The 27,446-nt window shown below is 41.8% G+C and overlaps 1 protein-coding gene across 3 annotated transcripts in view; it reads left to right on the top strand.

The window, feature by feature from the left end:
• The window catches only part of caskin1 (CASK interacting protein 1), a 138,602-nt gene that overhangs the window by 98,070 nt on the left and 13,086 nt on the right, over positions 1-27,446 (top strand). For all 3 annotated transcript variants that reach the window (XM_022686362.2, XM_022686360.2, XM_049467728.1), the window contains exons 10-15: positions 8,839-8,965; positions 11,850-12,068; positions 15,604-15,708; positions 21,152-21,270; positions 22,286-22,382; positions 22,613-22,713. In XM_022686362.2, coding sequence (XP_022542083.2) covers positions 8,839-8,965; positions 11,850-12,068; positions 15,604-15,708; positions 21,152-21,270; positions 22,286-22,382; positions 22,613-22,713 — 768 coding nt within the window. The remainder of the gene's footprint in view (positions 1-8,838; positions 8,966-11,849; positions 12,069-15,603; positions 15,709-21,151; positions 21,271-22,285; positions 22,383-22,612; positions 22,714-27,446) is intronic.

Raw genomic sequence — 27,446 nt, 5'->3', positions numbered from 1 at the left:
CACACACTCCATACAGCAACACACACTCCATACAGCAACACACACTCCATACAGCAACACACACTCCATACAGCAACACACTGCCCTTACAGCAACACACTGTCCTTACAGCAACACACACTCCATACAGCAACACACTGCCCTTACAGCAGCACACTGCCCTTACAGCAACACACACTCCATACAGCAACACACACTCCATACAGCAACGCACTGCCCTTACAGCAACACACACTCCATACAGCAACACACTGCCCTTACAGCAACACACACTCCATACAGCAACACACACTCCATACAGCAACACACTGCCCTTACAGCAGCACACTGCCCTTACAGCAACACACTGTCCTTACAGCAACACACACTCCATACAGCAACACACTGCCCTTACAGCAACACACTGTCCTTACAGCAACACACACTCCATACAGCAACACACTGCCCTTACAGCAACACACTGTCCTTACAGCAACACACACTCCATACAGCAACACACTGCCCTTACAGCTACACACACTCCATACAGCAACACACTGCCCTTACACTCACTCTATACACACTCCATACAGCAACACACTGCCCTTACAGCAACACACTGTCCTTACAGCAACACACACTCCATACAGCAACACACTGCCCTTACAGCAACACACTGTCCTTACAGCAACACACACTCCATACAGCAACACACTGCCCTTACAGCTACACACACTCCATACAGCAACACACTGCCCTTACACTCACTCTATACACACTCCATACAGCAACACACTGCCCTTACAGCTACACACACTCCATACAGCAACACACTGCCCTTACAGCAACACACACTCCATACAGCAACACACTGCCCTTACAGCAACACACACTCCATACAGCAACACACACTCCATACAGCAACACACTGCCCTTACAGCAACACACACTCCATACAGCAGCACACTGCCCTTACAGCAGCACACTCCATACAGCAACACACTGCCCTTACACTCACTCTATACACACTCCATACAGCAACACACTGCCCTTACAGCAACACACACTCCATACAGCAACACACACTCCATACAGCAACACACACTCCATACAGCAACACACACTCCATACAGCAACACACACTCCATACAGCAACACACACTCCATACAGCAACACACTGCCCTTACAGCAACACACTGTCCTTACAGCAACACACTGTCCTTACAGCAACACACACTCCATACAGCAACACACACTCCATACAGCAACACACACTCCATACAGCAACACACTGCCCTTACAGCTACACACACTCCATACAGCAACACACTGCCCTTACAGCAACACACTGCCCTTACAGCTACACACACTCCATACAGCAACACACTGCCCTTACAGCAACACACTGCCCTTACACTCACTCTATACACACTCCATACAGCAACACACTGCCCTTACAGCAACACACACTCCATACAGCAACACACTGCCCTTACAGCAGCACACTGCCCTTACAGCAACACACACTCCATACAGCAACACACACTCCATACAGCAACACACTGCCCTTACAGCAGCACACTGCCCTTACAGCAACACACACTCCATACAGCAACACACACTCCATACAGCAACGCACTGCCCTTACAGCAACACACACTCCATACAGCAACACACTGCCCTTACAGCAACACACACTCCATACAGCAACACACACTCCATACAGCAACACACTGCCCTTACAGCTACACACACTCCATACAGCAACACACTGCCCTTACAGCAACACACTGCCCTTACAGCTACACACACTCCATACAGCAACACACTGCCCTTACAGCAACACACTGCCCTTACAGCAACACACTGCCCTTACACTCACTCTATACACACTCCATACAGCAACACACTGCCCTTACAGCAACACACACTCCATACAGCAACACACTGCCCTTACAGCAACACACACTCCATACAGCAACACACTGCCCTTACAGCAGCACACTGCCCTTACAGCAACACACACTCCATACAGCAACACACACTCCATACAGCAACACACTGCCCTTACAGCAACACACTGCCCTTACAGCAACACACACTCCATACAGCAACACACTGCCCTTACAGCAACACACACTCCATACAGCAACACACACTCCATACAGCAACGCACTGCCCTTACAGCAACACACACTCCATACAGCAACACACTGCCCTTACAGCAACACACACTCCATACAGCAACACACACTCCATACAGCAACACACTGCCCTTACAGCAGCACACTGCCCTTACAGCAACACACTGTCCTTACAGCAACACACACTCCATACAGCAACACACTGCCCTTACAGCAACACACTGTCCTTACAGCAACACACACTCCATACAGCAACACACTGCCCTTACACTCACTCTATACACACTCCATACAGCAACACACTGCCCTTACAGCTACACACACTCCATACAGCAACACACTGCCCTTACAGCAACACACACTCCATACAGCAACACACTGCCCTTACAGCAACACACACTCCATACAGCAACACACTGCCCTTACAGCAACACACACTCCATACAGCAACACACACTCCATACAGCAACACACTGCCCTTACAGCAACACACACTCCATACAGCAACACACTGCCCTTACAGCAACACACACTCCATACAGCAACACACTGCCCTTACAGCAACACACACTCCATACAGCAACACACTGCCCTTACAGCAACACACACTCCATACAGCAACACACTGCCCTTACAGCAACACACACTCCATACAGCAACACACTGCCCTTACAGCAACACACTGCCCTTACAGCAGCACACTGCCCTTACACTCACTCTATACACACTCCATACAGCAACACACTGCCCTTACAGCAACACACACTCCATACAGCAACACACACTCCATACAGCAACACACACTCCATACAGCAACACACTGCCCTTACAGCAACACACTGCCCTTACAGCAACACACACTCCATACAGCAACACACACTCCATACAGCAACACACACTCCATACAGCAACACACTGCCCATACAGCAACACACTGCCCTTACAGCAACACACTGCCCTTACAGCTACACACACTCCATACAGCAACACACTGCCCTTACAGCAACACACACTCCATACAGCAACACACTGCCCTTACAGCAACACACACTCCATACAGCAACACACACTCCATACAGCAACACACACTCCATACAGCAACACACTGCCCATACAGCAACACACTGCCCTTACAGCAACACACTGCCCTTACAGCAACACACACTCCATACAGCAACACACTGCCCTTACAGCTACACACACTCCATACAGCAACACACTGCCCTTACAGCTACACACACTCCATACAGCAACACACTGCCCTTACAGCAACACACACTCCATACAGCAACACACTGCCCTTACAGCAACACACACTCCATACAGCAACACACTGCCCTTACAGCAACACACACTCCATACAGCAACACACTGCCCTTACAGCAACACACACTCCATACAGCAACACACTGCCCTTACAGCAACACACTGCCCTTACAGCAGCACACTGCCCTTACACTCACTCTATACACACTCCATACAGCAACACACTGCCCTTACAGCAACACACACTCCATACAGCAACACACACTCCATACAGCAACACACACTCCATACAGCAACACACTGCCCATACAGCAACACACTGCCCTTACAGCAACACACTGCCCTTACAGCAACACACACTCCATACAGCAACACACACTCCATACAGCAACACACTGCCCTTACAGCTACACACACTCCATACAGCAACACACTGCCCTTACAGCAACACACACTCCATACAGCAACACACTGCCCTTACAGCAACACACACTCCATACAGCAACACACACTCCATACAGCAACACACACTCCATACAGCAACACACTGCCCTTACAGCAACACACACTCCATACAGCAACACACTGCCCTTACAGCAACACACTGCCCTTACAGCAACACACACTCCATATAGCAACACACACTCCATACAGCAACACACACTCCATACAGCAACACACACTCCATACAGCAACACGCTGCCCTTACACTCACTCTATACACACTCCATACAGCAACACACTGCCCTTACAGCAACACACACTCCATACAGCAACACACACTCCATACAGCAGCACACTGCCCTTACAGCAGCACACTGCCCTTACAGCAACACACACTCCATATAGCAACACACACTCCATACAGCAACACACACTCCATACAGCAACACACACTCCATACAGCAGCACACTGCCCTTACAGCAACACACACTCCATACAGCAACACACACTCCATACAGCAGCACACTGCCCTTACAGCAACACACACTCCATACAGCAACACACACTCCATACAGCAACACACTGCCCTTACAGCAGCACACTGCCCTTACAGCAACACACTGTCCTTACAGCAACACACACTCCATACAGCAACACACTGCCCTTACAGCAGCACACTGCCCTTACAGCTACACACACTCCATACAGCAACACACTGCCCTTACAGCAACACACACTCCATACAGCAACACACTGTCCTTACAGCAGCACACTGCCCTTACAGCAGCACACACTCCATACAGCAACACACACTCCATACAGCAACACACTGCCCTTACAGCAGCACACTGCCCTTACAGCAACACACTGTCCTTACAGCAACACACACTCCATACAGCAACACACTGCCCTTACAGCAGCACACTGCCCTTACAGCAACACACTGCCCTTACAGCAACACACACTCCATACAGCAACACACACTCCATACAGCAACACACTGCCCTTACAGCAGCACACTGCCCTTACAGCAACACACTGTCCTTACAGCAACACACTGTCCTTACAGCAACACACACTCCATACAGCAACACACTGCCCTTACAGCAGCACACTGCCCTTACAGCAGCACACTGCCCTTACAGCTACACACACTCCATACAGCAACACACTGCCCTTACAGCAACACACACTCCATACAGCAACACACTGTCCTTACAGCAACACACACTCCATACAGCAACACACTGTCCTTACAGCAGCACACTGCCCTTACAGCTACACACACTCCATACAGCAACACACTGCCCTTACAGCAACACACACTCCATACAGCAACACACTGTCCTTACAGCAGCACACTGCCCTTACAGCAACACACACTCCATACAGCAACACACACTCCATACAGCAACACACTGCCCTTACAGCAACACACACTCCATACAGCAACACACACTCCATACAGCAACACACACTCCATACAGCAACACACTGCCCATACAGCAACACACTGCCCTTACAGCAACACACTGCCCTTACAGCAACACACTGCCCTTACAGCAACACACACTCCATACAGCAACACACTGCCCTTACAGCTACACACTGCCCTTACAGCAACACACTGCCCATACAGCAACACACTGCCCTTACAGCAACACACACTCCATACAGCAACACACTGCCCTTACAGCTACACACACTCCATACAGCAACACACTGCCCTTACAGCAACACACACTCCATACAGCAACACACTGCCCTTACAGCAACACACTGCCCTTACAGCAGCACACTGCCCTTACAGCAACACACACTCCATACAGCAACACACTGCCCTTACAGCTACACACACTCCATACAGCAACACACTGCCCTTACAGCAACACACTGCCCTTACAGCAACACACTGCCCTTACAGCAACACACTGCCCTTACACTCACTCTATACACACTCCATACAGCAACACACTGCCCTTACAGCTACACACACTCCATACAGCAACACACTGCCCTTACAGCAACACACTGCCCTTACAGCAACACACACTCCATACAGCAACACACTGTCCTTACAGCAGCACACTGTCCTTACAGCAACACACACTCCATACAGCAACACACTGTCCTTACAGCAGCACACTGCCCTTACAGCAACACACACTCCATACAGCAACACACACTCCATACAGCAACACACTGCCCTTACAGCAACACACACTCCATACAGCAACACACACTCCATACAGCAACACACACTCCATACAGCAACACACTGCCCATACAGCAACACACTGCCCTTACAGCAACACACTGCCCTTACAGCAACACACTGCCCTTACAGCAACACACACTCCATACAGCAACACACTGCCCTTACAGCTACACACTGCCCTTACAGCAACACACTGCCCATACAGCAACACACTGCCCTTACAGCAACACACACTCCATACAGCAACACACTGCCCTTACAGCTACACACACTCCATACAGCAACACACTGCCCTTACAGCAACACACACTCCATACAGCAACACACTGCCCTTACAGCAACACACTGCCCTTACAGCAGCACACTGCCCTTACAGCAGCACACTGCCCTTACAGCAACACACACTCCATACAGCAACACACTGCCCTTACAGCTACACACACTCCATACAGCAACACACTGCCCTTACAGCAACACACTGCCCTTACAGCAACACACTGCCCTTACAGCAACACACTGCCCTTACACTCACTCTATACACACTCCATACAGCAACACACTGCCCTTACAGCTACACACACTCCATACAGCAACACACTGCCCTTACAGCAACACACTGCCCTTACAGCAACACACACTCCATACAGCAACACACTTCCCTTACAGCAGCACACTGTCCTTACAGCAACACACTGCCCTTACAGCTACACACACTCCATACAGCAACACCCCCTGATCTATCAATTGATATTAAATACATGAAACACTGAGAGTATGTGCTGATGATGTTTGATACGTGATGGACTAAATACACTCTAAACACTCTGGTATCATGCAGAACTGCAGCTCTTCTGCTCTGCCGGCTCCTCTGTGGGCTCTCTCTGTAGTTAAATGTGGTGAGAAATTCTAGGCCATAATTAATCAGGAGGGCAGGTTCTCCTGGGTAATCACAGCAGTTTGTTTGGTGAGCTCTGATAGTTAATCCACAGAGGGCGCTGTTGCCCGTGTTTTTCTGCAGACGCTGCTGGTAATTTGTTCATAATTAAAGGAGCTTTTTATATTCAGTAAAGCTGAGCGCTGCTCGTCCTGAGTGACTTCAACACTCCTAATCCGCCAGTATTAATTAATTAAACTCGAGAGAGTAGTGCTGAGATTTAGGAAGACCTTAATCAGCCAGTGATCAGGAGAGCAGGGTATTTTTCACTCATTTGTAATATAGTTTTAGTAGTGTTCTATTGTAGTAACAGTTCTCAATAATCTAGGCTTTGTATGTTATGTATACTTTGAATGTTTTGTATAGTATATAACATTATAAATCCATTTATAACGCATTATAAGTACAAGACTTAATTATAAATACATTATGTATCCTGTGTGGTATTTATCATGTGTTTTATAGCACACATAATGCCTTACAGGCCCTGACATTCAAGCTATAGACATATCACTTTATTAATTCAAGGGAAAAGTCACATATCACAGCATTATAAAGACAGCAGTAATAGTGTTATATAAATTTGTATTGAGATATGAATAAGATTAAAGAAAATTTAATACAGTAAACAATCTACACGGCCCTGCAAATAAAAAGGTCGCCACTTGGATTTAACCACACAAATAAGTAAAAGTCTCCCATTGGATTATTAATGCTTGGATGATTATGTTTCAGCTGACAAGTTATTTAACCCTAACTGATGCAGGGAGTAGCTTCTCTTTTGTTTAACAATCATGTGGAAAACTGATTTTGTGGTCCTAAATAAAAAGATGTTAATAAAACTACTAAAATCAGGTTAACTGTTAACTGTCCAACGCATTATTAAAAGTGAAAGAACAGTGGGGGGAAACGTCATCTTCGAGGAAGGAATGTGCTCAGAAAAAGATCTTGAATAACTGGGATTGGCAATCACTTAAACGATTGGTGAAATCAAATGGTAGAAAAACAACACCAGAACTCAGGAGTATGTTTAATAGTGAAAGTAAGAGCATTTCCACACAATATGTGAAGGGACTTCACTGAATCAGGACTAAACAGCTGTGTAGCCTTAGGAACACTACTGATCAGTGAGGCTAACCAGAAAAAAAGGCTTTAATTTGCTGGGGAACATAAAGATTGGACTAAGATTAGAGCAATGAAAGAAGATCTTAGGCAGGTGTGATGAGTCCAGGTTTATCCTGTTCCAGAGTGATGGAGCATCAGGGTAAGAAGAGAGGCAGCTGAAGTGATGCACTCATCATGCCACTGTAAAAGTCTGTGGGGGTGGGGCTATGATCTGGTGTTGCTGTGGTTGGTCAGGTCTAGGTTCAGCAGCAGTATGTGCTGAAAGAATAAGGTCAGCTGACTACCTAAATATACTGAATATATATTTTTTACTGATGGCACGGATGGCACATATTCCAAGATGACAATGGCAGGAATGGCAGGAATATGGCCGTATTAAGAAGAAGTGTCTGTGTTATGTGAACTGTATCAGTATGAAATAGATAGCTGTCTGTATTGACATACAGGTATCAAATACATTTTATAGTCGAGAAGTGTTAGATATGTATACATGCATGGATGATATCATTGTGTCATGTTGGTGCAGCTCCTGCACCTCTTTACTGTAGATCACTCTAATGTATTCATACTATTCATCTGGAGTAATAACTTTTATAATCTTTTTTAGATTCAGACGTCTCTTTTCATTCAACATCACTGTGAGCTATTCTAATATGACGTTGAGAGGCGTCCACCTCCTCGCTGCAGGTGTTTCTGGATTGGCTGATGTGTTTCTTCCTACTTCAGGTGTTGGAGCAGCACTCGGATGGCAGGTGGAAGGGCTGTATCCATGACAACCGCACAGGAAATGACAGAGTGGGCTACTTCCCTTCTAGCATAGTGGAGGTCATCTGCAAAAGGCCAGGTCCAACAGGTAAGAGGGGGGGAGGTGAAAGGTCACAAACACACACACACACACACATATACATACATATACACAGTTTACAATGCAGACAAAAATACACAATATAAAGTACATTGTACATACCTGGGTCATTCTAGAATTGGGCTACATTTCAGATCTCCCACATAAAGCTTTTGTTATTTTTTTAGGACAATTACATTACATTCATTTTCTACTGTTATAAATTATTAATCTATATATTAGACATGCTAGGTGGAGTCTAGTTTGAGGCAAGCACAAAGTTATTAGCAGGTAATGGTGGGAAATGTCAACGTCATTACTGTGATAATTGGTTTAAATGGTTCATTGACAACAGAGCACTGATGAGTCAAATAGACTTATAGATTATTTCTTTGTTGTAGCAATGCTTCTTGGCGAAAAATCTTGTATAAATGGAAATGGAAATGGAAATTCACTTCCCTTTTAAATGTAGCAACATTTGTAAGGAATGTGCATTTGTGGCATAAGCAGCAGAGCTGAGTGTGTGGGCTGCACTCAAAAATTTCTTTGAAAATTGATTTCTTCCATTTACAAACAGCTTATTTTGCTGTTGCTGTTGACACTTGTTTGACAGTTCTGTGCCCTCAGGTGCATGTAAGCATGAGCTCTGCTATGTTCTATTTCCATATATAATGTATTCACAATTCTACAAATGCTATTTATTTATGTTCAGCATCCTCAGACTAAGAAGCTGTTTACAGAATGCTAACAGTGTTAAATCTACACCATGAAAATGTGGCAACACTGAAGATTTTACATTACAGTTTAATTATGTTTAGTTCTGTTTTTGGTCAATTACAATTCTGTATTTGTTATTAAGTCCAGACATTTAACTGGTGCTGATTTAAGGAGCTATAAACACATTATTTATGTGACAACTGGTAAACTACTAAAAATATAACACCTCTGGGCATTCCAGCACATATAAGACCCACAGTGAGGGATTTCTCTTCCACTCCGGCAAAATGTTTAGTGCACAGTGCTGGGAGAGTGTTCTCTTCTGACGGATTAGTGTACACTACACAGATATTGCCGTGGGAACCGCATTCACATGGTCCAGCCTGAGGTCATGTGACTGATGCAGCAGTGTGTTTCCTTCTGTTTCACATTTATCAGCACTTACTGGATTGGGACAAACATAACGTCCTCTATCATCTTGATTCGTTCAATTAAGGAAGTCTTCTTTATCCAGCTTTCATCAAATATCCAAAAAATACAATCATAAATTGTAAATTGTAAGTTGTTGCGGGTTGTCAACAGATGCCCCCTAAAAATGAGCAACAGTTCAGCAGTTTGAGTGATGGTGATGATGATGATGATGATGATGATGATGCAATGAGGCAAACAGCACCTCACCTGGCCACTGGTGTAACTGCAGCACAGATTTGCTCACAGGCTGAGGCCTGGGGAGAGTGGTTGTGCTAAATTTCCAGAAAAAAAGAAGACAATAAAAAAAAACAGAAGAAGAAAAGAGAATAAAGGAGAGGAGAAGAAAGGAGAGAGGGGAAAGGCCTTTGTTTCCCTTTGTTGATTCTTTCTGTCGTGTTTGGCTGTTCTGGTCAGGAGAGGTGGCTTAACTCTCAGCTGTACATGTGTATGTCCCTCCGTGTTCAGTGTGTTTCATGCTTTAAAGAGCCTTCGTCAGCATCTTCATCTTCAGTGCTCTCAGCGTTCACCCCATCCACCTATTCACTGGTTTCACCAAAGTATAGGGCATTCACAAAGCAGTCTGAGGAGATACACAGAGATACACATGCAGTTTCATCAGGATTGCATTGTTTTCTCATCCCAAGGAAATGTGGGGACAGTACTTTTTACATTAACTTGTGTGAATCTAAGATAGTTCATGTTTTATCTGTTCAATCTCATTGTATGTTTGTATATATACAGTGCATATATTCCTGCATTTCAGACCAGCAACACAGTAAAGCATTAACCCATTAGTCATGTTGAAATTTCTTCTCACAACATTTAAAAGACATTTTGGCGCCAATAGCTACCAAAAATGAAGTGTTTCGAGGGTAATTTTGTCCGATTCTTCCTGCAAACTTGTAGTAGTATGAAGGCCATCATTGTTGTCTAGTTTTCCTTTTAAAAAACCCTCATACAATCTCCACTGTGGACAGATCAGGACTGCAGGCAGCCAGTTCATTACTGGTACTCACTTCTTCCACAGCCATGTCTGTAATGTGTGCAATCTGGTTAAAAAACTTGAAATTGGATACTTAAATTTGTGCCAAATTATGATCACCTGTTGACATCTGTTTAAAATCACATCATTATTTAGTATTTTACCATTTCTTTTGAAATGTGTTGCAGGTCTGAAATACAGGAAAGGGTGTAAATTAACAAATGCAATGATGCTGAACAGAAACAAAATGAAATATCTTGAGGTCAATCACTGTAATTCACAACAGAAAGCTTTTGGGGAATAATAAGAATTAAATAATCATTAAACACAAAAAAATCCCAAAACACAAACCTGCTTTTCACAAACATGTTCTACATTCATCTCCTTTTTTTCACTTTAACCTTTGTTCTATTTTATCACTAAGCGCTTTACCATTCCAGCTGTGTTCAAACATATGTGTATGTGTGTAACCTGTGCAGTATATGTAACAGTGTTGGCTAATTTAGTAAGTCTGTGTTGTAGCTAATACAGAGAAACTCACTTTTATAATCCTCTTTTGTCTGCTTTTATGATTTTGCTGTTTTTTAAATTGTGTTGTTGTTGATTTTTTTGATGTTTTCTATTTTTTCCTCCTTGTGTTAATTTTGTTTTCCCCTCTCTTTGCGTGTATTTGTATTTTTTTTTCTGTGCCGGTGCTGCTGGTGGTCATGTTCCTGTATCTAGGTTCTTGGAGTACAGTCGTTAGTACCCAACAGTATCAAACCATCCCGCTGTGTGTGAGCGGGTGTGTGTCCCCCGGTGCAGCCGTGCTGAATGGGGAATCGTATCATGAGATTCATATCCTGCCGCCTCCACCCACGCCACATGCCCATCAGCCACTTTTCACTTCCTTTGGCTATAGCAGGTCGCAAAGCACCTCAGCCGAGCCGCTCAGCCAACAAGGTACACGCCCACGACTCCACTGACACTATTATTATTATTATTATTATTATTATTATTATTATTTTATTTATTATTTCATTCCCAAAACTTTAGGAAATGCTAAAAAAATTAACTTGCTATGTTTTACCTGGATGGTCTGACATTAAGAAATGCTTTAGAATAAACCAAAAATGTTTCCTCAATTTTACCCCAACTATAGTCACTATAGACATGTTTTATATAGATTTTTTTTAGCACTGGAGCTTAAAGACTAATGTAGCTAAACAATAATGGCTTTTAATACCCCACCATTGCCAGAGTATAGCCAGGACAGAAGTATTGGGACAACTCATAATTGAACTTTTTTTAAGAGATTTAAAGGGGTTTAACTTGTTTTGTGGAAGTGAGTGTTTCTACTGTCCAGGGAAGTATTCAGTGACAGGAGCATTTCAGGGACCACATTAACTGTATGTGCATTTGCACGTCTTTGTCAGCAATGGGTGCTGGAGTTGGTGATTATGTTTGTTTTCATCCCAGTGGCAATAAATGAATCAAATGCAGCAGTAAAAAGAAAAGTAATAGATTTCCGTCGATACCACAGGTCGGTAAAAACCTTGTCCAATCGTTTCACCTAAAATGATCGGCACATTAATAAAAATCATGCATTCATCAGATAGGGTCTTTACAAACATTTGGACACAAAGCGTAACCCACTGCATGTTTCAATTAGTGAGAAACTCCGAAATATAACAGTGAGCTGTAGAATGACAGAAACCACAGAAGAGTCATGTCTGCTAGAGATGACTGACCATCTTTACACAGTTTCAGAGTCTTCAGTTGCATGACTATATTTGGGAATACATTTTAAATATACTGTAAATTAAAATTTTGGTTAATTGAATTCTAGCATTTCCTTGGGTTTTTTGAATGATTTTGGATTTGTATGATTTTTTTATTGATTTTACTTTTGGCCAGGCAGGTTACCAGCAGGTCGAGCGGGCGTTTCTGTGTGTGTTGTTTGAGCAGCCATGTTGTTTCTGCTCTTCCCGTAGACCTTAGACCTCTCGTGCTCCTCTCCTGCTGTCTCTGTACTAATGTGGAGTTCTGTCACACTCAGAAAAAGAACAGCATGGCCTCCTCTCTCCTTTTCCTCCGTCTGTCCCTCTGTCCAGTTTCCTGCATTATTCCTTTCCATCTGACCCTCCTCTGATTAACCCCAATCTGAGAACGGACTCTTAGCGGAGAAGGCTTTTGATTGGGCGTGCAGGATACGTCTCGTTGCAGTGTGGCGAACAGTAGATCCCGTGATCTCTTGAAGAGCGTCGGTGTGATCTTTATGGAACTTGTGCTATTATTACTACTTTTGAACTAGAGAAATATTACAAACTCTGATTTCTCAGGTAAGATACCTCACCTGTGCATTTACACAGAGTACCTATTCCTTCCTCTGATGCTGTGCTGTGAAAGAATTTCTCAGCTTCTATAACCCTGGTGACCCCTAATGAACTTTGCTCTTGTGATGCACTGCAATTCCTCTCGTTTTTAACCTGTTCACATATATAATAATATATTGCTGTATATATTATATATGTCCTTATCTCTGTGTATGTGTGCCTCAAGGCATTTTTATATGTATATACACTAATATACATGTTTTAGTGCTATATTTATGTACTAATGTATATAAATGTTCACATATATTTGTGTTAAGATGTAATATATTTGCATGTGTGAACTGTGTGAGGTGCGAAGATGATTGAGTGTGTGTGTGTGAGTGTGGGTGCGTGGATCTAAGAAACAGAAATAGCATAGACAGAATAAACATGGTAACAGGCGGTTTGTTTAGGGGCTGAGTTAGGGCTGAGGACAGAAACACACCCCATGCAATTCCGAAAACAATAAATCTACTTCTTTGCATTCAAACTTTTCATTTCAAAGGGACTTTTAAAGCTGTAATACATGCATTGCAGCAAGGGGGCACTATAGGAGCCATGCATAAGTTGGACAAAATGTCAAATACTGTGCTCCTAATCACTGTTGCCAAAATTGGAAAAGCATGAGCACTAATTTAGAAAGCAGAATTCATAATTTTAGTAAACTATTTAAATGAACCACTTTACACAATTCTGTTTAATGCAGTCATCATATTCACCAGCATACAACACAGTGTATCGTGGGTATTTCTTGACCAGTTGGATGCTTAGTGTATGCAGCGTGCTTTAAAATGTTCTATATTTCTGCATAAACATGACCTAAAACATCAACAGAAGTCATAAAAATACATAAATAGAACTCAGTTAAATAAATGAGACAAATATATTACACTTGGGTTATTTATGTATTGAAAAAAATGGTCCAATATTACATGCAAATCTTTGCTGACCCCATCAATGAAGGCAAGCTGTCCTGACCCAGATGCAGCAAAACAGGGCTAAACCATGATAGTACCACCAACATGTTTCACAGATGGGATAAAGTTCTTATGTTGGAATGCAGTGTTTTCCTTTCTCCAAACATAACGCTCTCACCTTACACTTGATCTCTGTTGGTCAACCACACCTGGGGAGGACAACAATGGTCTTTAATGTCCTTTTTTGTACACACTCTGTTTGTTTGTGGAATAGTGGAGTCCAAACTCTTTAAAGATGGTTTCAAGACTCTTTTTCGAAGGTCCTCAGAAATCTCCTTTGTTCTTGACATGATGCAGGATTCCAGCAACATGAGTTGTGAAGAGCAAACTTAATAAACCTAGTAGATCCATGTTCTTTAAATAAAATAGGTTCTGCCAACTCACACCTGATTGTCACCCCACTGAGTGAAAACACCTGACTCTAATTTTACCTTCAAACTAACTGCTAATCCTAGATGTTCAACTACTTTCCCACTTACAAATATGTAATATGGGATAATTTTCCCCAATAAATGAAAAAACAAGTCTTATATTTTTGTCTCATTATTTTAACTGGCTTCTCTTTAACTGCTTTTAGGATTTGTGTGGAAATCTGATGATGTTTTAGCTCATATTTATGAGAAATATAGAACATTCTAAAGGGTTCACAATTTTTCAAGCATCACTGTATACTACTATATACCTGGAGTGTACCTCTAAGGTCATTTCACCTTATCCCTCCATCACAACAGGAATCGGGACAACCTAAACGTAGGTGTGAACATGCAAATAGGACAGGGCATGGCGGGGTCCTGTTGTAGTAGAGGCTCTGCTTTTTCACTTTGGAGCAGTTCAGTGAACACAGTACCCAAATTCTGTAGGTTTTCATTTTTCACCTGTGAAAGTAAAACACTGTTGAAATAATTGGTCGTGTTTATACTCAGATGCCCCCGTCAGTACTGAAGCTTAAAAACAGTATAGCTACACAAGGCGATGTAGAGTGTGCACATCAGGCGCTGGCGTGAGTTTGGGGAATGTTTCTGGCCTAATTCAGGAATGGAGGTATCCTTCACTAACTGACCGTACCTCAGACATCCTCCTGACCACCGGAGGGCAGTGCAGGCTGGAGCGGGGCGGCGGGCGTTAACGCTGCTTTCTTTGTTGAAGGTGCCCGCGGTTCAGAGTCCAGCCCTCACGGCTCCCCGACTCCCTCTGGCGGGCCACAGGGGTGCAGCAATGAGGAGATCTGGGTCCTGCGCAAGCCTGTGGCAGGTAACAGCAGGGCCTAACCCCCCCCTCCTGTAGGGATGCTCCAATCAGGCGTCTTCTCTCTGATACCAATCAACAGTGCCATGTCATCAGAATCAGCTGATATCAAAATTCTTTTTTTGTTGGCTTCTTAATATCAAGTTCCATGTTAAACAGAACAAAAATGTGTAATACAGAAAAAAATAATAATATAAGACACTGTATGAAGTGGTGAACAATAAATCATCTTGCTGCTTCTTTAATTACTGTGTATCTGTGAAATAATTCATATAAGACAGTGCTCTACTGAGTGTCATCCCTCTGAAAACCAAACCATGTCCACACATCTTCTTTAAAATACTGATTTTTTTTTCCCAAAAAAACATCAGTGTGCCTTTTAACCGGGGGCAAATTTTACCAGTCAGGTTGTAAGGAGCAGGAAGTACAGGGATATACAGGAGTTTCAGTTTTAGTTTAAGGGCTAGCTCTTTTGTCATTCAAAAGTTAGTATTATCATCCTGTAGCCCGCTGCTAACTGCGTTAAATGCTAGCTCCTTCACCAAAGTGAGAATAGCCTGTTCAGACTGTAGCCTGTTTACTTTCCATTAAAACAAGCTATGTGTGACGATCCGCTAGCTAACATCACTGTGGCTTACCAGAACACTCAGGGTTCCTCAGTGTATCGCTATCGGCGGCATTAGCCACTAACCGCAGCTAGCCTTAGTGTTAATCTGGAAATCTAAGCTTACTCACCAAATAAGCAGTTTCCAGTGATTGTTTGACTGTAAAAGAAAATATATTTTTTAAGAATTATAGTTTTGTTTACTTAGCTGAGATCTTCAGGTTTCGCCACCCAGCAGTGAGACCTGCTGAAATAGAAGGAAAACATAGCGATGCCTTATAATCCAGTGTGCCTTATGTATGAAATAGACCAGAAAATACAATGTACTAATACTAATAGTGGTATTTACATTATATTGCCCAGCCCTACTTCAAAAAGTTAGATATTAAAACACAACTAAGGACAGTTTTTGTAAATTGGGAATTTTGTGAATTGTAAACCATGATCTGTATGAGGTAAACATTTAATATTGATCATATTTATAGCTGTAACTATTGATTATTTTTTTATAATCCATTACTCTGTAGTTTCGGAACACACAGCCTACCATTATTAAAAATATATTAGTGTTTATATAAAGAATTAAAACACAGCAACAGTGTATGTAATGTGAATATAGAGTTGGCTGTGATTCTCAAACCCTTCCACGCAACGTTAGGAGTCAATAAAGAAGGATTTTATTGTTAAAAAATGTTTGGATTGATTTTGTTTAGTAATTTCCGCTGCAAGGTGGAACGAAAGACTGTGTAAGATATAAATGTACTAAACATGAAACACTACTTGCAGGCACTAGTAAAACTGAGTGAGAGAAAAAAAATAGAACTTGTCTCTATTGTGGCTTTTCTACGGCTTGTTTTTGGAGGTTGAGCTGCCACATGTAGGGTGGAAGGGAAAACTCTAAGGCTATATATATTTCCTGATAATGAGACTTGTCTTGTTTAACTACTCTAGCAGGCTTTTGGAACATTAAGTGAAGGTATATAGTTAAGTATAATTATTAAAAATACATTGCAGTTAATAATCTGCTAAAATTTGATGATTATTATCAGAACCAAATAATTGTAAAATCACAGAATTACACCCATAATGAAAATCAGCCGATTTTGATTGGCAGCCGCTTGATCGAAGCCTCCCTACATCCCTCCTCTCCTCCTTTCTCCTTTCTCTCATCCCTCGCTCGCCCTGGTCTGTCCTGCCCCTCTCCAGGCCACTGTTCTCTGCCTGACCTCAGATGCTCCTCGGCTGCAGACACCCAGCCTCATCCACGGTGTTAGAGGAACATCCACTGAGACAGCACTGCAGTGTCCTCCACACACACACACACACACACACTCATAGGCTTGCGGATGTGTGTGTGAGGATCACTGCTGATTCAGAGAGTGCTCTCAGTGGTTCAGTTCGCCCTGCGTGTGTGTGTTGTGTGCCATAAAATTTAAGTCCATTAGACGATGTCAGTCTGTCTCTGTCTCTGGTCAGTCTGGTGGTCTTCATGATGTTCCTTTTACACTCCTGTCATTAAAGTGATAGTTTGGCAAAAAAACATTAATTCTTATTTCTCCCTTTTCACCAGGTTTTACACTAACGTTATGAGGCTACAGTAGCTAACAGGTATTGAACTGGAGTCCAGGACTATGACAAGTCAAGACAAAATGAGATCAAGGCCTAGTCCCAGAAAAGAAGAAGATAAAAAGCTTCAATACATTGAATAGGTAGAAATACAGATGAGTTCAAAACAAAGCAGAATACACATACTGATAAGTCAAAGATGAGTATGAGTGCAAGTACCATTCAGTCCAGTGCATTATGAGCAGAGATAGTATTGACACCAAGGCATCACAAGTACAGACACCGTATACACTGTATTGCCAGAAGTACTCTCACTTGCCCATTCAAATCAGTAAATTTAATTATGACCATAGACACAGATGTATAAAACCAAGCATGTAGGCATGCAGATTCTACAAACAATAGTGAAGCCATGGGTCACTCTCAGGAGTTCTGTATCAGCTGCCTTCAGATTAGCTCTGGAACAATCTGAAGAGCTTCAGGGAATGGGTTTCCATGGCTGAGCAGCTGCATCCAAGCCTCACAACAACAAACACAATGCAAAGCGTCAGATACAGTGAAGAGCAGTGAAGACTTGGTCTCTGGAGTGACAAATTTCGCTTTTCTATCTGTAGGAGTCAGGGTTTCATGGTTGCCAGGAGAGTGGTAATTGTCTGAATACATTGTGATGAGTGTAAAGTTTGGTGTGGGGTGTGTTTTTCAGGAGTTGGGGTCAGCCCTTAGTACCAGAGAAAGAAACTATTAAGGCTTCAGCCTATCAAGAGATTTTAGGCTATGAATATATTTTATGTTATCAATTTCCCAAGTTTGCAGGAACAGTTTGGGGACATCCCCCTCCTGTTCCAACATGACTGCACACTATTTCACAAAGTAGAACTTTTGAGCAGGGCCTACTCATGCAACATCAGTGTCGGACCTCATAAAAATGCACTTCTGGAAGAATGGTCCAAAAATCCTATAAACACACTCATGAACCATGTATAAGCCTTTCCAGAAGAATTGAGGCTGTTTTAGTTGCAAAGTGTGGACTGACATCAAAATTAACCTTATGGATTAAAAATGAAATACAACTAATATTCATATGCAGACAGGCAGACAAGTAAATACACTTGGCAATATAGTGTACATTAATTACAAGACGCACACATGCAATAATACTATTGAATACCAAGACATATATAAGTAAAATAACAATAACTAAATAAGAGTCCACATACCCAGAAAAGAGACCGGGAAAAAACATCAAAGACATGTATTAAGTATTATTATCATTATTTAAGAGTAAGAGTTAGAAAAGACTTTGAAAAAACTTTACATTTATTATTTAAAAATGTTAGGATTTATTTTCTTTTACTCTGAATGTAGTTAACTGCTGATGCATTAAGGTGGTACAGAAAAACATGCTAAATGCATGTGAGATATAAATTTACTAAAAATAAGACCTGTCTTGTTTAAACATTCTAGCAACATTCTAGGAACATCTAGCAACAAGTCTAGGAACATTCAATAAGATACAATATAGAACTTATCACTAACGTTAGCTTGACTAAAACTTTGGAACTGCTGGTTGAGCTGCCACATTTAAGGTCAATCAATCAATCAGTAAATCAAGGTGGAAGAGATACTCAGGGGGAAAATACAAAGGCTATCCTGTTTGCTAAGTGTGAGTGAGATATAAATTCACTAAGAATATGACACCTTGTTTAATGACTTCAGCAGGCTCTAGAAACATGAGGGAGGGTGTGCATGGCGGCTTCTACAACTCACTGTAGTATTGAGTACAAAAACAATGAACACTTACAGATACCTCTCAGTTCAAAACAAGTATAAGTACAAACACTACTGAGACCAAAACAAGTACCAGTACACATACCACATATAACACACTCCTAATCACATTAAACCCTATGGATTAAGAAAGGAATGTTACTCAAGTTCCTATGCATGCAAAGGCAGATAAGCAAATACTTCTGGCAATATAGTGCACCACTAATTCCATAACAAGTTCAAGTACAAATACCACTGAGACCAAGACATATATGAATACATATACTATTACATTTTAAGCATACAAAGTACATATACAAAGAGCACAAATTAGATTGAGTCCTAAACAAGTACAGGGGTTGGACAATGAAACTGAAACATTTCATTTTAGTATGGGAGGTTTCATGGCTAAATTGGAGCAGCCTGGTGTTCAATCTTCATTGAGTGCACATTGCACCAGTAAGAGCAGAGTGTAAAGGTTCAATTAGCAGGGTAAGAGCACAAGACAAGACAAGACAGACCAAGACAGCAAGTCTTTGTGATGCATCAGGAGCCACAGTATCCAGGGTCAGCATAATGTCAGCATACCACCAAGAAGGACGAACCACATCCAACAGGATTAACTGTGGACGCAAGAGGAAGCTGGGTGTTAGGTTGCTAACTCGGATTGTATACAAAAAACATAAAACCACTCAAATCACGGCAGAATTCAATGTGCACCTCAACTCTCCTGTTTCCACCAGAACTGTCTGTCGGGACAATAAATTATTGTGATCTAAAACCAGGTGTTTTAGTTTCATTTTCCAACCCCTGTACAAATACATTTTAGTTTAAAAGGTATGAGTACAGATACTTTTAAGTCCAAAACCAGTATTTGTACAATTTATGCATACAAAAACCATTAAATCCAAAACAAGTTACAAGGTACAAGTATAGGTACCAAGGCAAGTAGAAGTCCAAATATCATTGAGTCCAGATGAGTACTGATATCTGAACTCCCACACAAGTATGAGTACAAATACTATTATGTTCAATACAGATACCATTGAAATGTACGAGTACAATTACCAAGACAAGTATACCAGATACCACTGAATTCCAAACAAATACAAATACTACTTACCAATGTTTTATTGCTTATGATCTACATTTGCCTCGCAGTGCTAGTGTAAAACTAAAGAAGTGAAACTATTAATTCCTTAAGTACTCAGTTTGAGGTAAGGGGAGAATTAATTTCTTTTTGGCCAAAATATCTCATTCAGTAACCTCTGTTCTCACCACTGTTCCACTGTGTCCACAATATCCACTGTGTCCACTACGTCCACTGTGTCCACTGTGTTTACAGTACCACTGACTGAAGTCCATAATTGCAGTGCATCCACTATTCACTCTGTTCATGCATGTTTCAGTATCAGTGCATTGCAGTGGAGCGTGAGTTCAGGGTAGGTGGAAAAGCAGCCTTGACTCACAGTGTGTGTGTGTGTGTGTGTGTGTGTGTGTGTGTCGTTCCAGGTGGAGACCGCAGTAGTGTGGGTAGTTCGGGCAGTGTGGCCAGTGCTCGCTCCTCAGGCAGTGGGCAGAGTGCTGGGAGCAGCTCCCACATTCTCCACGCTCAGGCTGAGGGGGTGAAGGTGAGACTTCTTATTTCAGTCTCTCTTCTGCTGTCTCACTTTATACATCCTTTAGAAGTCCAAGTTTTCAAACAAAAAGATTTCCTGCCAAAACACCTTTTCTGTCTTTAGCCTTTGCATTAGTTTAGCTTTTGACTAGCATAGCGTTTTTAATTGAGTTTGATGGTTTAGCGAGGCTCTACATATTGGTCAACCAATCTGACCATGCTGGTGAACCAAGATGGACCAAGATGGTCGACTAGTATGACCAGACTGATCATGCTTTCCACCAGTGACCATTGTGGTCATATTGGTAATGCTGGTAGACCAGCTAGTCAGTGAATCTCAAATAAAAACACATTCTGTTCTGATTAAGAAAAACTCACTAAAACCTCACTAGTAATAGTACTTAATAGTTTTTGAGTATATAGTACAACCCTAGGGGATAGGGTTCCTCATAAGGTTTCTTCCTCGTAGTATGAGGGAGTTTTTCTTTGCCACTGTTGCTGCCAGTACACCTTGCCATGGATTGGAAGGAGCATTACATTTTCAGAGAACAAGGTGTGTGCATGCCATTGGGCATGGTGCCAATGGGTTTATGTTAATTTGCTCCAAAGAGTTCTATTGATATTACAGTACTCCTCTACTGGGACAAGCTGTAGGTGTGCACTGGCGCATCCTTGTCAACCTGTAGCTAAATATTGATTAGAGGGGTTTCCACAAACATTTGGATATATAGTATTTCTATAAAATTAGTGTGTGGTAACAATACCAATGCTAGGGTTTTCAATAGTGGGTAAAGTTTATGAACATATTTGTGGGTGTAAATATATCTAGTCAAGACTGTGATGTAACAGTTTTGAGGTTTTAGAACTGGCCCATTTTCCAGCTCTGTTTTGGTCCTGCTGGATGTTCTTCTGAGGGTGGAACAACAGTGGTTAAGTTTCACATTCTAAACTTTCATTGGTCAGATATGCCATTATAAACACTGTTTAATATTCTGAAATGTTGTTAATGAGGTGTGTTTTTTCTGTAGCTTCTGGCAACAGTGCTGTCCCAGTCAGCAAAGGCTAAGGAGCACCTGCTGGAGCAGTCCAAGTCCCTGGAGCACTCGTCCATCACCACAGCTAAGGGTATGCGTAAGTGTGCGAGCACAGTGCGAGGGATCTATTGTAAATGCATTCTGCTGTATGTCTGGACGTGCGAGGTGTTACTGTACTGCCAGCTTGGCCGCTTTCTCTCTGTACCAGATGGTCGTGGGAGGAGTGGATTGGTTAAGGAGGCCAGTTGGTCAAGAAACAGAAAAGGGGATTGGTTACACCATGCCAATTTGTGTGTGTGTTTGTGTGTGTGTGTCCTCCAGGTCCAACCTCGCGGAGTCAAAGTGTGTCGAGCTGTCCTCTCCATGAGCAGCCGTACTCAGAGGCTCCTCAGAGGAAAGCTGAAGTTTTGTCTGAGGGGAAGGTAAGGGGCTGATTACGGACCCTACCACACAAACACACACACATACACACACGCACACCTGAGCAGGTGCATGTTCATATACCTTCACACACTCTCAGAATGCTACAGCAGCACTTGCTGTCCAAACTCGCATCATCTGTACTGCAGGCTTTGGGCTGCAGGAGAGACACGGTGAGTGGTGCTCTCTCTCTCTCTCTCTTTCTGTCTCTCTCTCTTTCTGTTTTACTATGTCTCTCTCTTTTATGTCTGTCCATGTCTCTCTGTCTCTGTAGCTGCATTCCAAAGTCTACGCTGCATTCGATATAGGACCATCCTATGAGAACCTCTTCTCATTAGCCTGTTGGTATAAATAATTTTAAAACATTTTAAAATGAACTTTGGGTGCTCTGGAGGCTTTGTTTTCCGCCATTTTATTCAGGTTTTTTGCTGCTGTTTTTTTTTTTCGGGTAATCGAGGACCACAAAGGATACATCAGTTGCGTCATTTAAATCACTCCTGATGTTGGTTGCATTTTAGACTGTAAACAAAGGGTTCATTAAACTAGCCTTCTGTGATGTAGCAGCCGAGAAATAGAGCCGCTTTGGAATGCAGTTAGGGTCTCTTTCTCTGTCTCTCTTTCTCTCTATATATATATAGTCTGCCTATGTATCTCTGTCTGCGTGTTTTTCCCTCTGTCTCTGTATGTTTATTTTTTCTTTATTTCTCTCTGCTGATTGAATGTTTGGGGACAATGTTTCATTCTCACTTTTGTTTTTTAGTGAAGTAAGAGAACATGTGGATATAGCGATACAATTGTTAAGAATATATTTACTGATGCAAAATCGAAATCTTTTAGTGAATGAAATCATTTAAAATGTTATATAAGTCAAGGTGTGAGTTGTTTTTAGTTATTTTATGTATTACAAGTGGATATGAATTAATTATACATTTCATAGTTATGCATGAACAAATAACGTGAATAGAAAGAAGTTCTGTAATCTTACAGCGACTTCAAAATAAAAAAACAATAGAATCATAATAGATATAGAATAATAGAAAAAAAAATAACCTAATCATAATTGAGTATGTGTTTACTGGTGTAATTGGATAGAATAGATTTGGATAGGTGTCCCCAAACAGGAAGTGTATTCCTCCTTATCTTCTCCTCTCTCTCTCTCTCTCTCTCTCTCTCTCTCTCTCTCTCTCTCTTTCTCTCTCGTCTCCAACTCAGCTCCATCAGCTCCTCTGCATCATGGCAGGCTTCTCCTCATTCTGCCCCATCTGGTTATTTTGCTGCTTTTAGAAATTCCATTCCAGAGTTTTATATTTTGTCAGATTTGCTTTGGTGTTTGATTTGTTTTTCGGAAGTACCCAGCGCAGACAGCTAGACTGATGGATTGCCATAGGAATTAATCAGGGGTCGGTGGCTTGCAGGATCTTGCAGCTTCAGCGTTCTGCAGCGTTTATTTGAGAGGATGGTGATTGCTCTATAGGTGTGATCTTCAGAATGTGGGTTGGAGACAGATGGGTCACGTGTACACTACTCGATTACTATTCCACTGCTCCACCAAGGCCACATTCAGAAAGAGGTGCATGAATATGAGCTGCTGGCTTGTAGTGGCTGATTTGTTTCTGCTTTGTTGAAGATGGGTGTGAATTTAATCAGATTGGTCTCTGTCCTGCTGTGTGTTCATACCTGAAGAAGTGTGTAGTTTTGTACACAAACTGTCATCAGTGATTATACCTTTATTTTAAGGCGGTTTTGCATCTTTAATTTGTGTTTATTGAGCATGTTGAGTGAACTGTGGACTGACAGGTGATGGTATTTATATTTCTATGTCTACTTTAACTTTTTGAGAAGAGTGGAGAAACATTTACCTGTACGTGTGTGTCTAGATATTGTTTGGGGAGACCTTCTGTATAGAACCAGGGCTCGTCATTGATGGATTTTATGTATCTGACATACAAATGTTCCTCCTACTCACATTAAGGTGTCTCTGTGAAGCTCAGGAGTTTCTAATCATTGCTGAAATAGTGATAAACCTAAGCTCTGCTATTTCACACAGCGATGATGGGATTCTTGGTTGTGTATGATCATTCAGAAAGATGTGGGGTTCTATATTGTTACTAAGATGTGTTTACAGTACCCTGTACTGTAGGAGTTCTGTGACAGACAGTGGGAAAACATCCATAACTCTGCAAATGCAGGTGCTACAAAAAGTTATTTGAATGGTACCATAGAAGAAACTCATTTCACTTTTGGGAACCTATGGATTGTTTGGCTTGAAAATGTTTTTTAACAATCTAAAGGTTTTTCACATTTTTTTACGTCTTTTCTAGTTCTAAGGCATTACTCAACCTATTGTAGCAGTGTATCAGAAAAGACCAGAGACTGTAAAAAAGATGGACACCGTGTCGCCGTTCCCATTCATTCAATGAAAATGAAGCCAAAATCTTCCGCCATGTTGGCGAGCCTGAAACCCGAGTCTGCGCAGTAGAGACCAGAGGAGGGAGAAAGACTGTGGAGAGACAGTCTACTCATTTAAATAACCCCGCCCCTGAGGGCTGCCTCGAGGTCACAGGCTGCAGAGCGGAGCAGAGCTGACGGTCTGTTATTGGTCCCGCCCATAACCAGCCCTTTTACAATAATCACACCTTTTTTGAATAGAGCTGAATAACGTTTTAAAAAACGAGTTCTGTTGGGATATAAAAAATTGACAATATAAGCTAGTTACACTAGCTGTTACATTTAAATAATGGAGGTAGAATTACAGTATATTAGAAAAAAACGTGATTGAAAGTTGTCTGTTTTGCCATTGAAACCGAACAGCAGGGGGCGCCCGACCTGTGGTGGCTTCACTTTTGAGAGACGAAGCTCTGTCCAGCTATACACAGTCTATGGAAAAGACACTCTGTTTTCAGCTCTAATAATAATACTGATGATTTTATATTTTATTATGGACATAAAAAGTGTTACAGTTACTGAGAACATGGTGATTCTTGTTGGTGTAGGTTTATGTATTTGTTGTTGTATTGAGGCTGTTGCCTACCAGTGTTGCATTTTAGAACTTTTCAGAGCAAGTACTGAAAAGCATGGATATTACAGGTGTTCAGGGGCATCTAATTACTAACTAGAACACATTGGCAACACTTAACCGGCCAGTGGCTTTACAACTTTACAGTTTACTAACTAAATGTTCTGGAAATCATCACAGTCGGGTGAGCTTTAAGCAGCCAAACTTTCTAATTAAATTAGGCAATCAGGCAATCTAGCCAATCAGTCTGCCATTATAAACATTAGAGAAAGAATAGGCTCACTGAACTTCAGGATGCTACAGAAATTTCCTTTTAGATGTTTTACAATCTAGTGGTCTCTGAGTACTGAGGAGCGTAGAGTATAAAAGTGTCCAACTAACTCAAAAACTACAGAGTTTCAGACCTGCTGTCAGACCTGCACGGAGCTTTAGATTTAGAACGGGAGATCATTATAACTCCTGTAGATGTAATGTGTATGTGTTTATATAGTGTATCTAGTTTAAATAGACCAAACTCAGCCTCAGTCTTCCCACAGTGCTTGCGGCCGACACATAGATGTTCTCTGGGTTTAAGTAAAAGAATGCCAGGATGTATCAGATCTGAGTTGTCCCAGTTGACCTATTACCCCCTGGCTTTCAGAGGCCAACACTGTGTTTTCTTCCAGATCTGAAAGCTGTCATGTTGGGTGGTAAAAAGTTGTCCCAGAGGCGAGACATGGCCAGTCTTTGTATGTTTGCTCTTCTGTCAGCATGAGGCTTAATCCAGGCGAACAATATATCCATGCTTTAACCTTGTGTTCCCACTAGCAGGTGAGAGAGGGACAAGCAGCCATTTCCCATTAGAGAATGCAGCTCTTAGCCTCATTTTGCCTGCAAAAGACCCAGCAACAGAGTTACAAGTTACAATTATCAACAGTTTTTTATTTTCCTGTGTACTATAGTATAATGCATATGTGCACATATTGTATACAGAAACAGTTCAAAATGTAAAAAAGTAAAGCACAGCTCAATAGATAGCTTGCTAGATTAGCCAGTATGCTAACCTGCCATGCTGTTTACTGTCCAAATATCTCCAAGACAGCAACTTTAATGGAAAAAAATAAAATGTTCTTAACTTTCAATTAAAGTCAATGTAAAACTAGTTTATTCCAGTGTCAAGGCCTGGCAGGGATGAGACAAGCGCAGATAAATGGAACATGTTTTATTAGAAAGGCATAATCCAACACAAACCGGCAACTTTAAAACCAAGATACAAAAGGTAAGGTAACAAAAATACCAGGGAGAGTAAAACAGTCCATTTCTAAGCACGGCAAAGCAGTATCAGAGGGCAAGGCAAAAATCATAAACAGAAAAAGGTTCATGAACAAAAAAAAAATAATAATATCACGGGCTAGAGAAATGCTTTGTATAGACAGACTAATTTAGAGTTTAGAATTTAGAATTCTATATATTACATTCATTTATCTATTGTGTTTTACTACTGTAAAGATTTTCACACACCTGTACACTTGTTACTATGATGTTACAAAAACATATATCATTTTATTTTGATTTGATTTGTGTATTGTATATATATTTAGCATTTAAAAATGTATACTTTTCTCAGTTTTTCACAGTTCAAAGGCTGTGAATGTGATTACAGTTTATAGTTTTCGAGGTTTGAGCTCCCCTTCTAACATTGGATCAGGAAAAGTGGTTGAGGCCTGATTCCTGTAGTGA

Source organism: Astyanax mexicanus, chromosome 19, assembly GCF_023375975.1.
Source record: "Astyanax mexicanus isolate ESR-SI-001 chromosome 19, AstMex3_surface, whole genome shotgun sequence".
NCBI classification, from domain to species: Eukaryota; Metazoa; Chordata; class Actinopteri; order Characiformes; family Acestrorhamphidae; genus Astyanax; species Astyanax mexicanus.
Note: the sequence above shows the minus strand (reverse complement) of the source record. Positions and strands in the feature narration are given on the sequence as shown.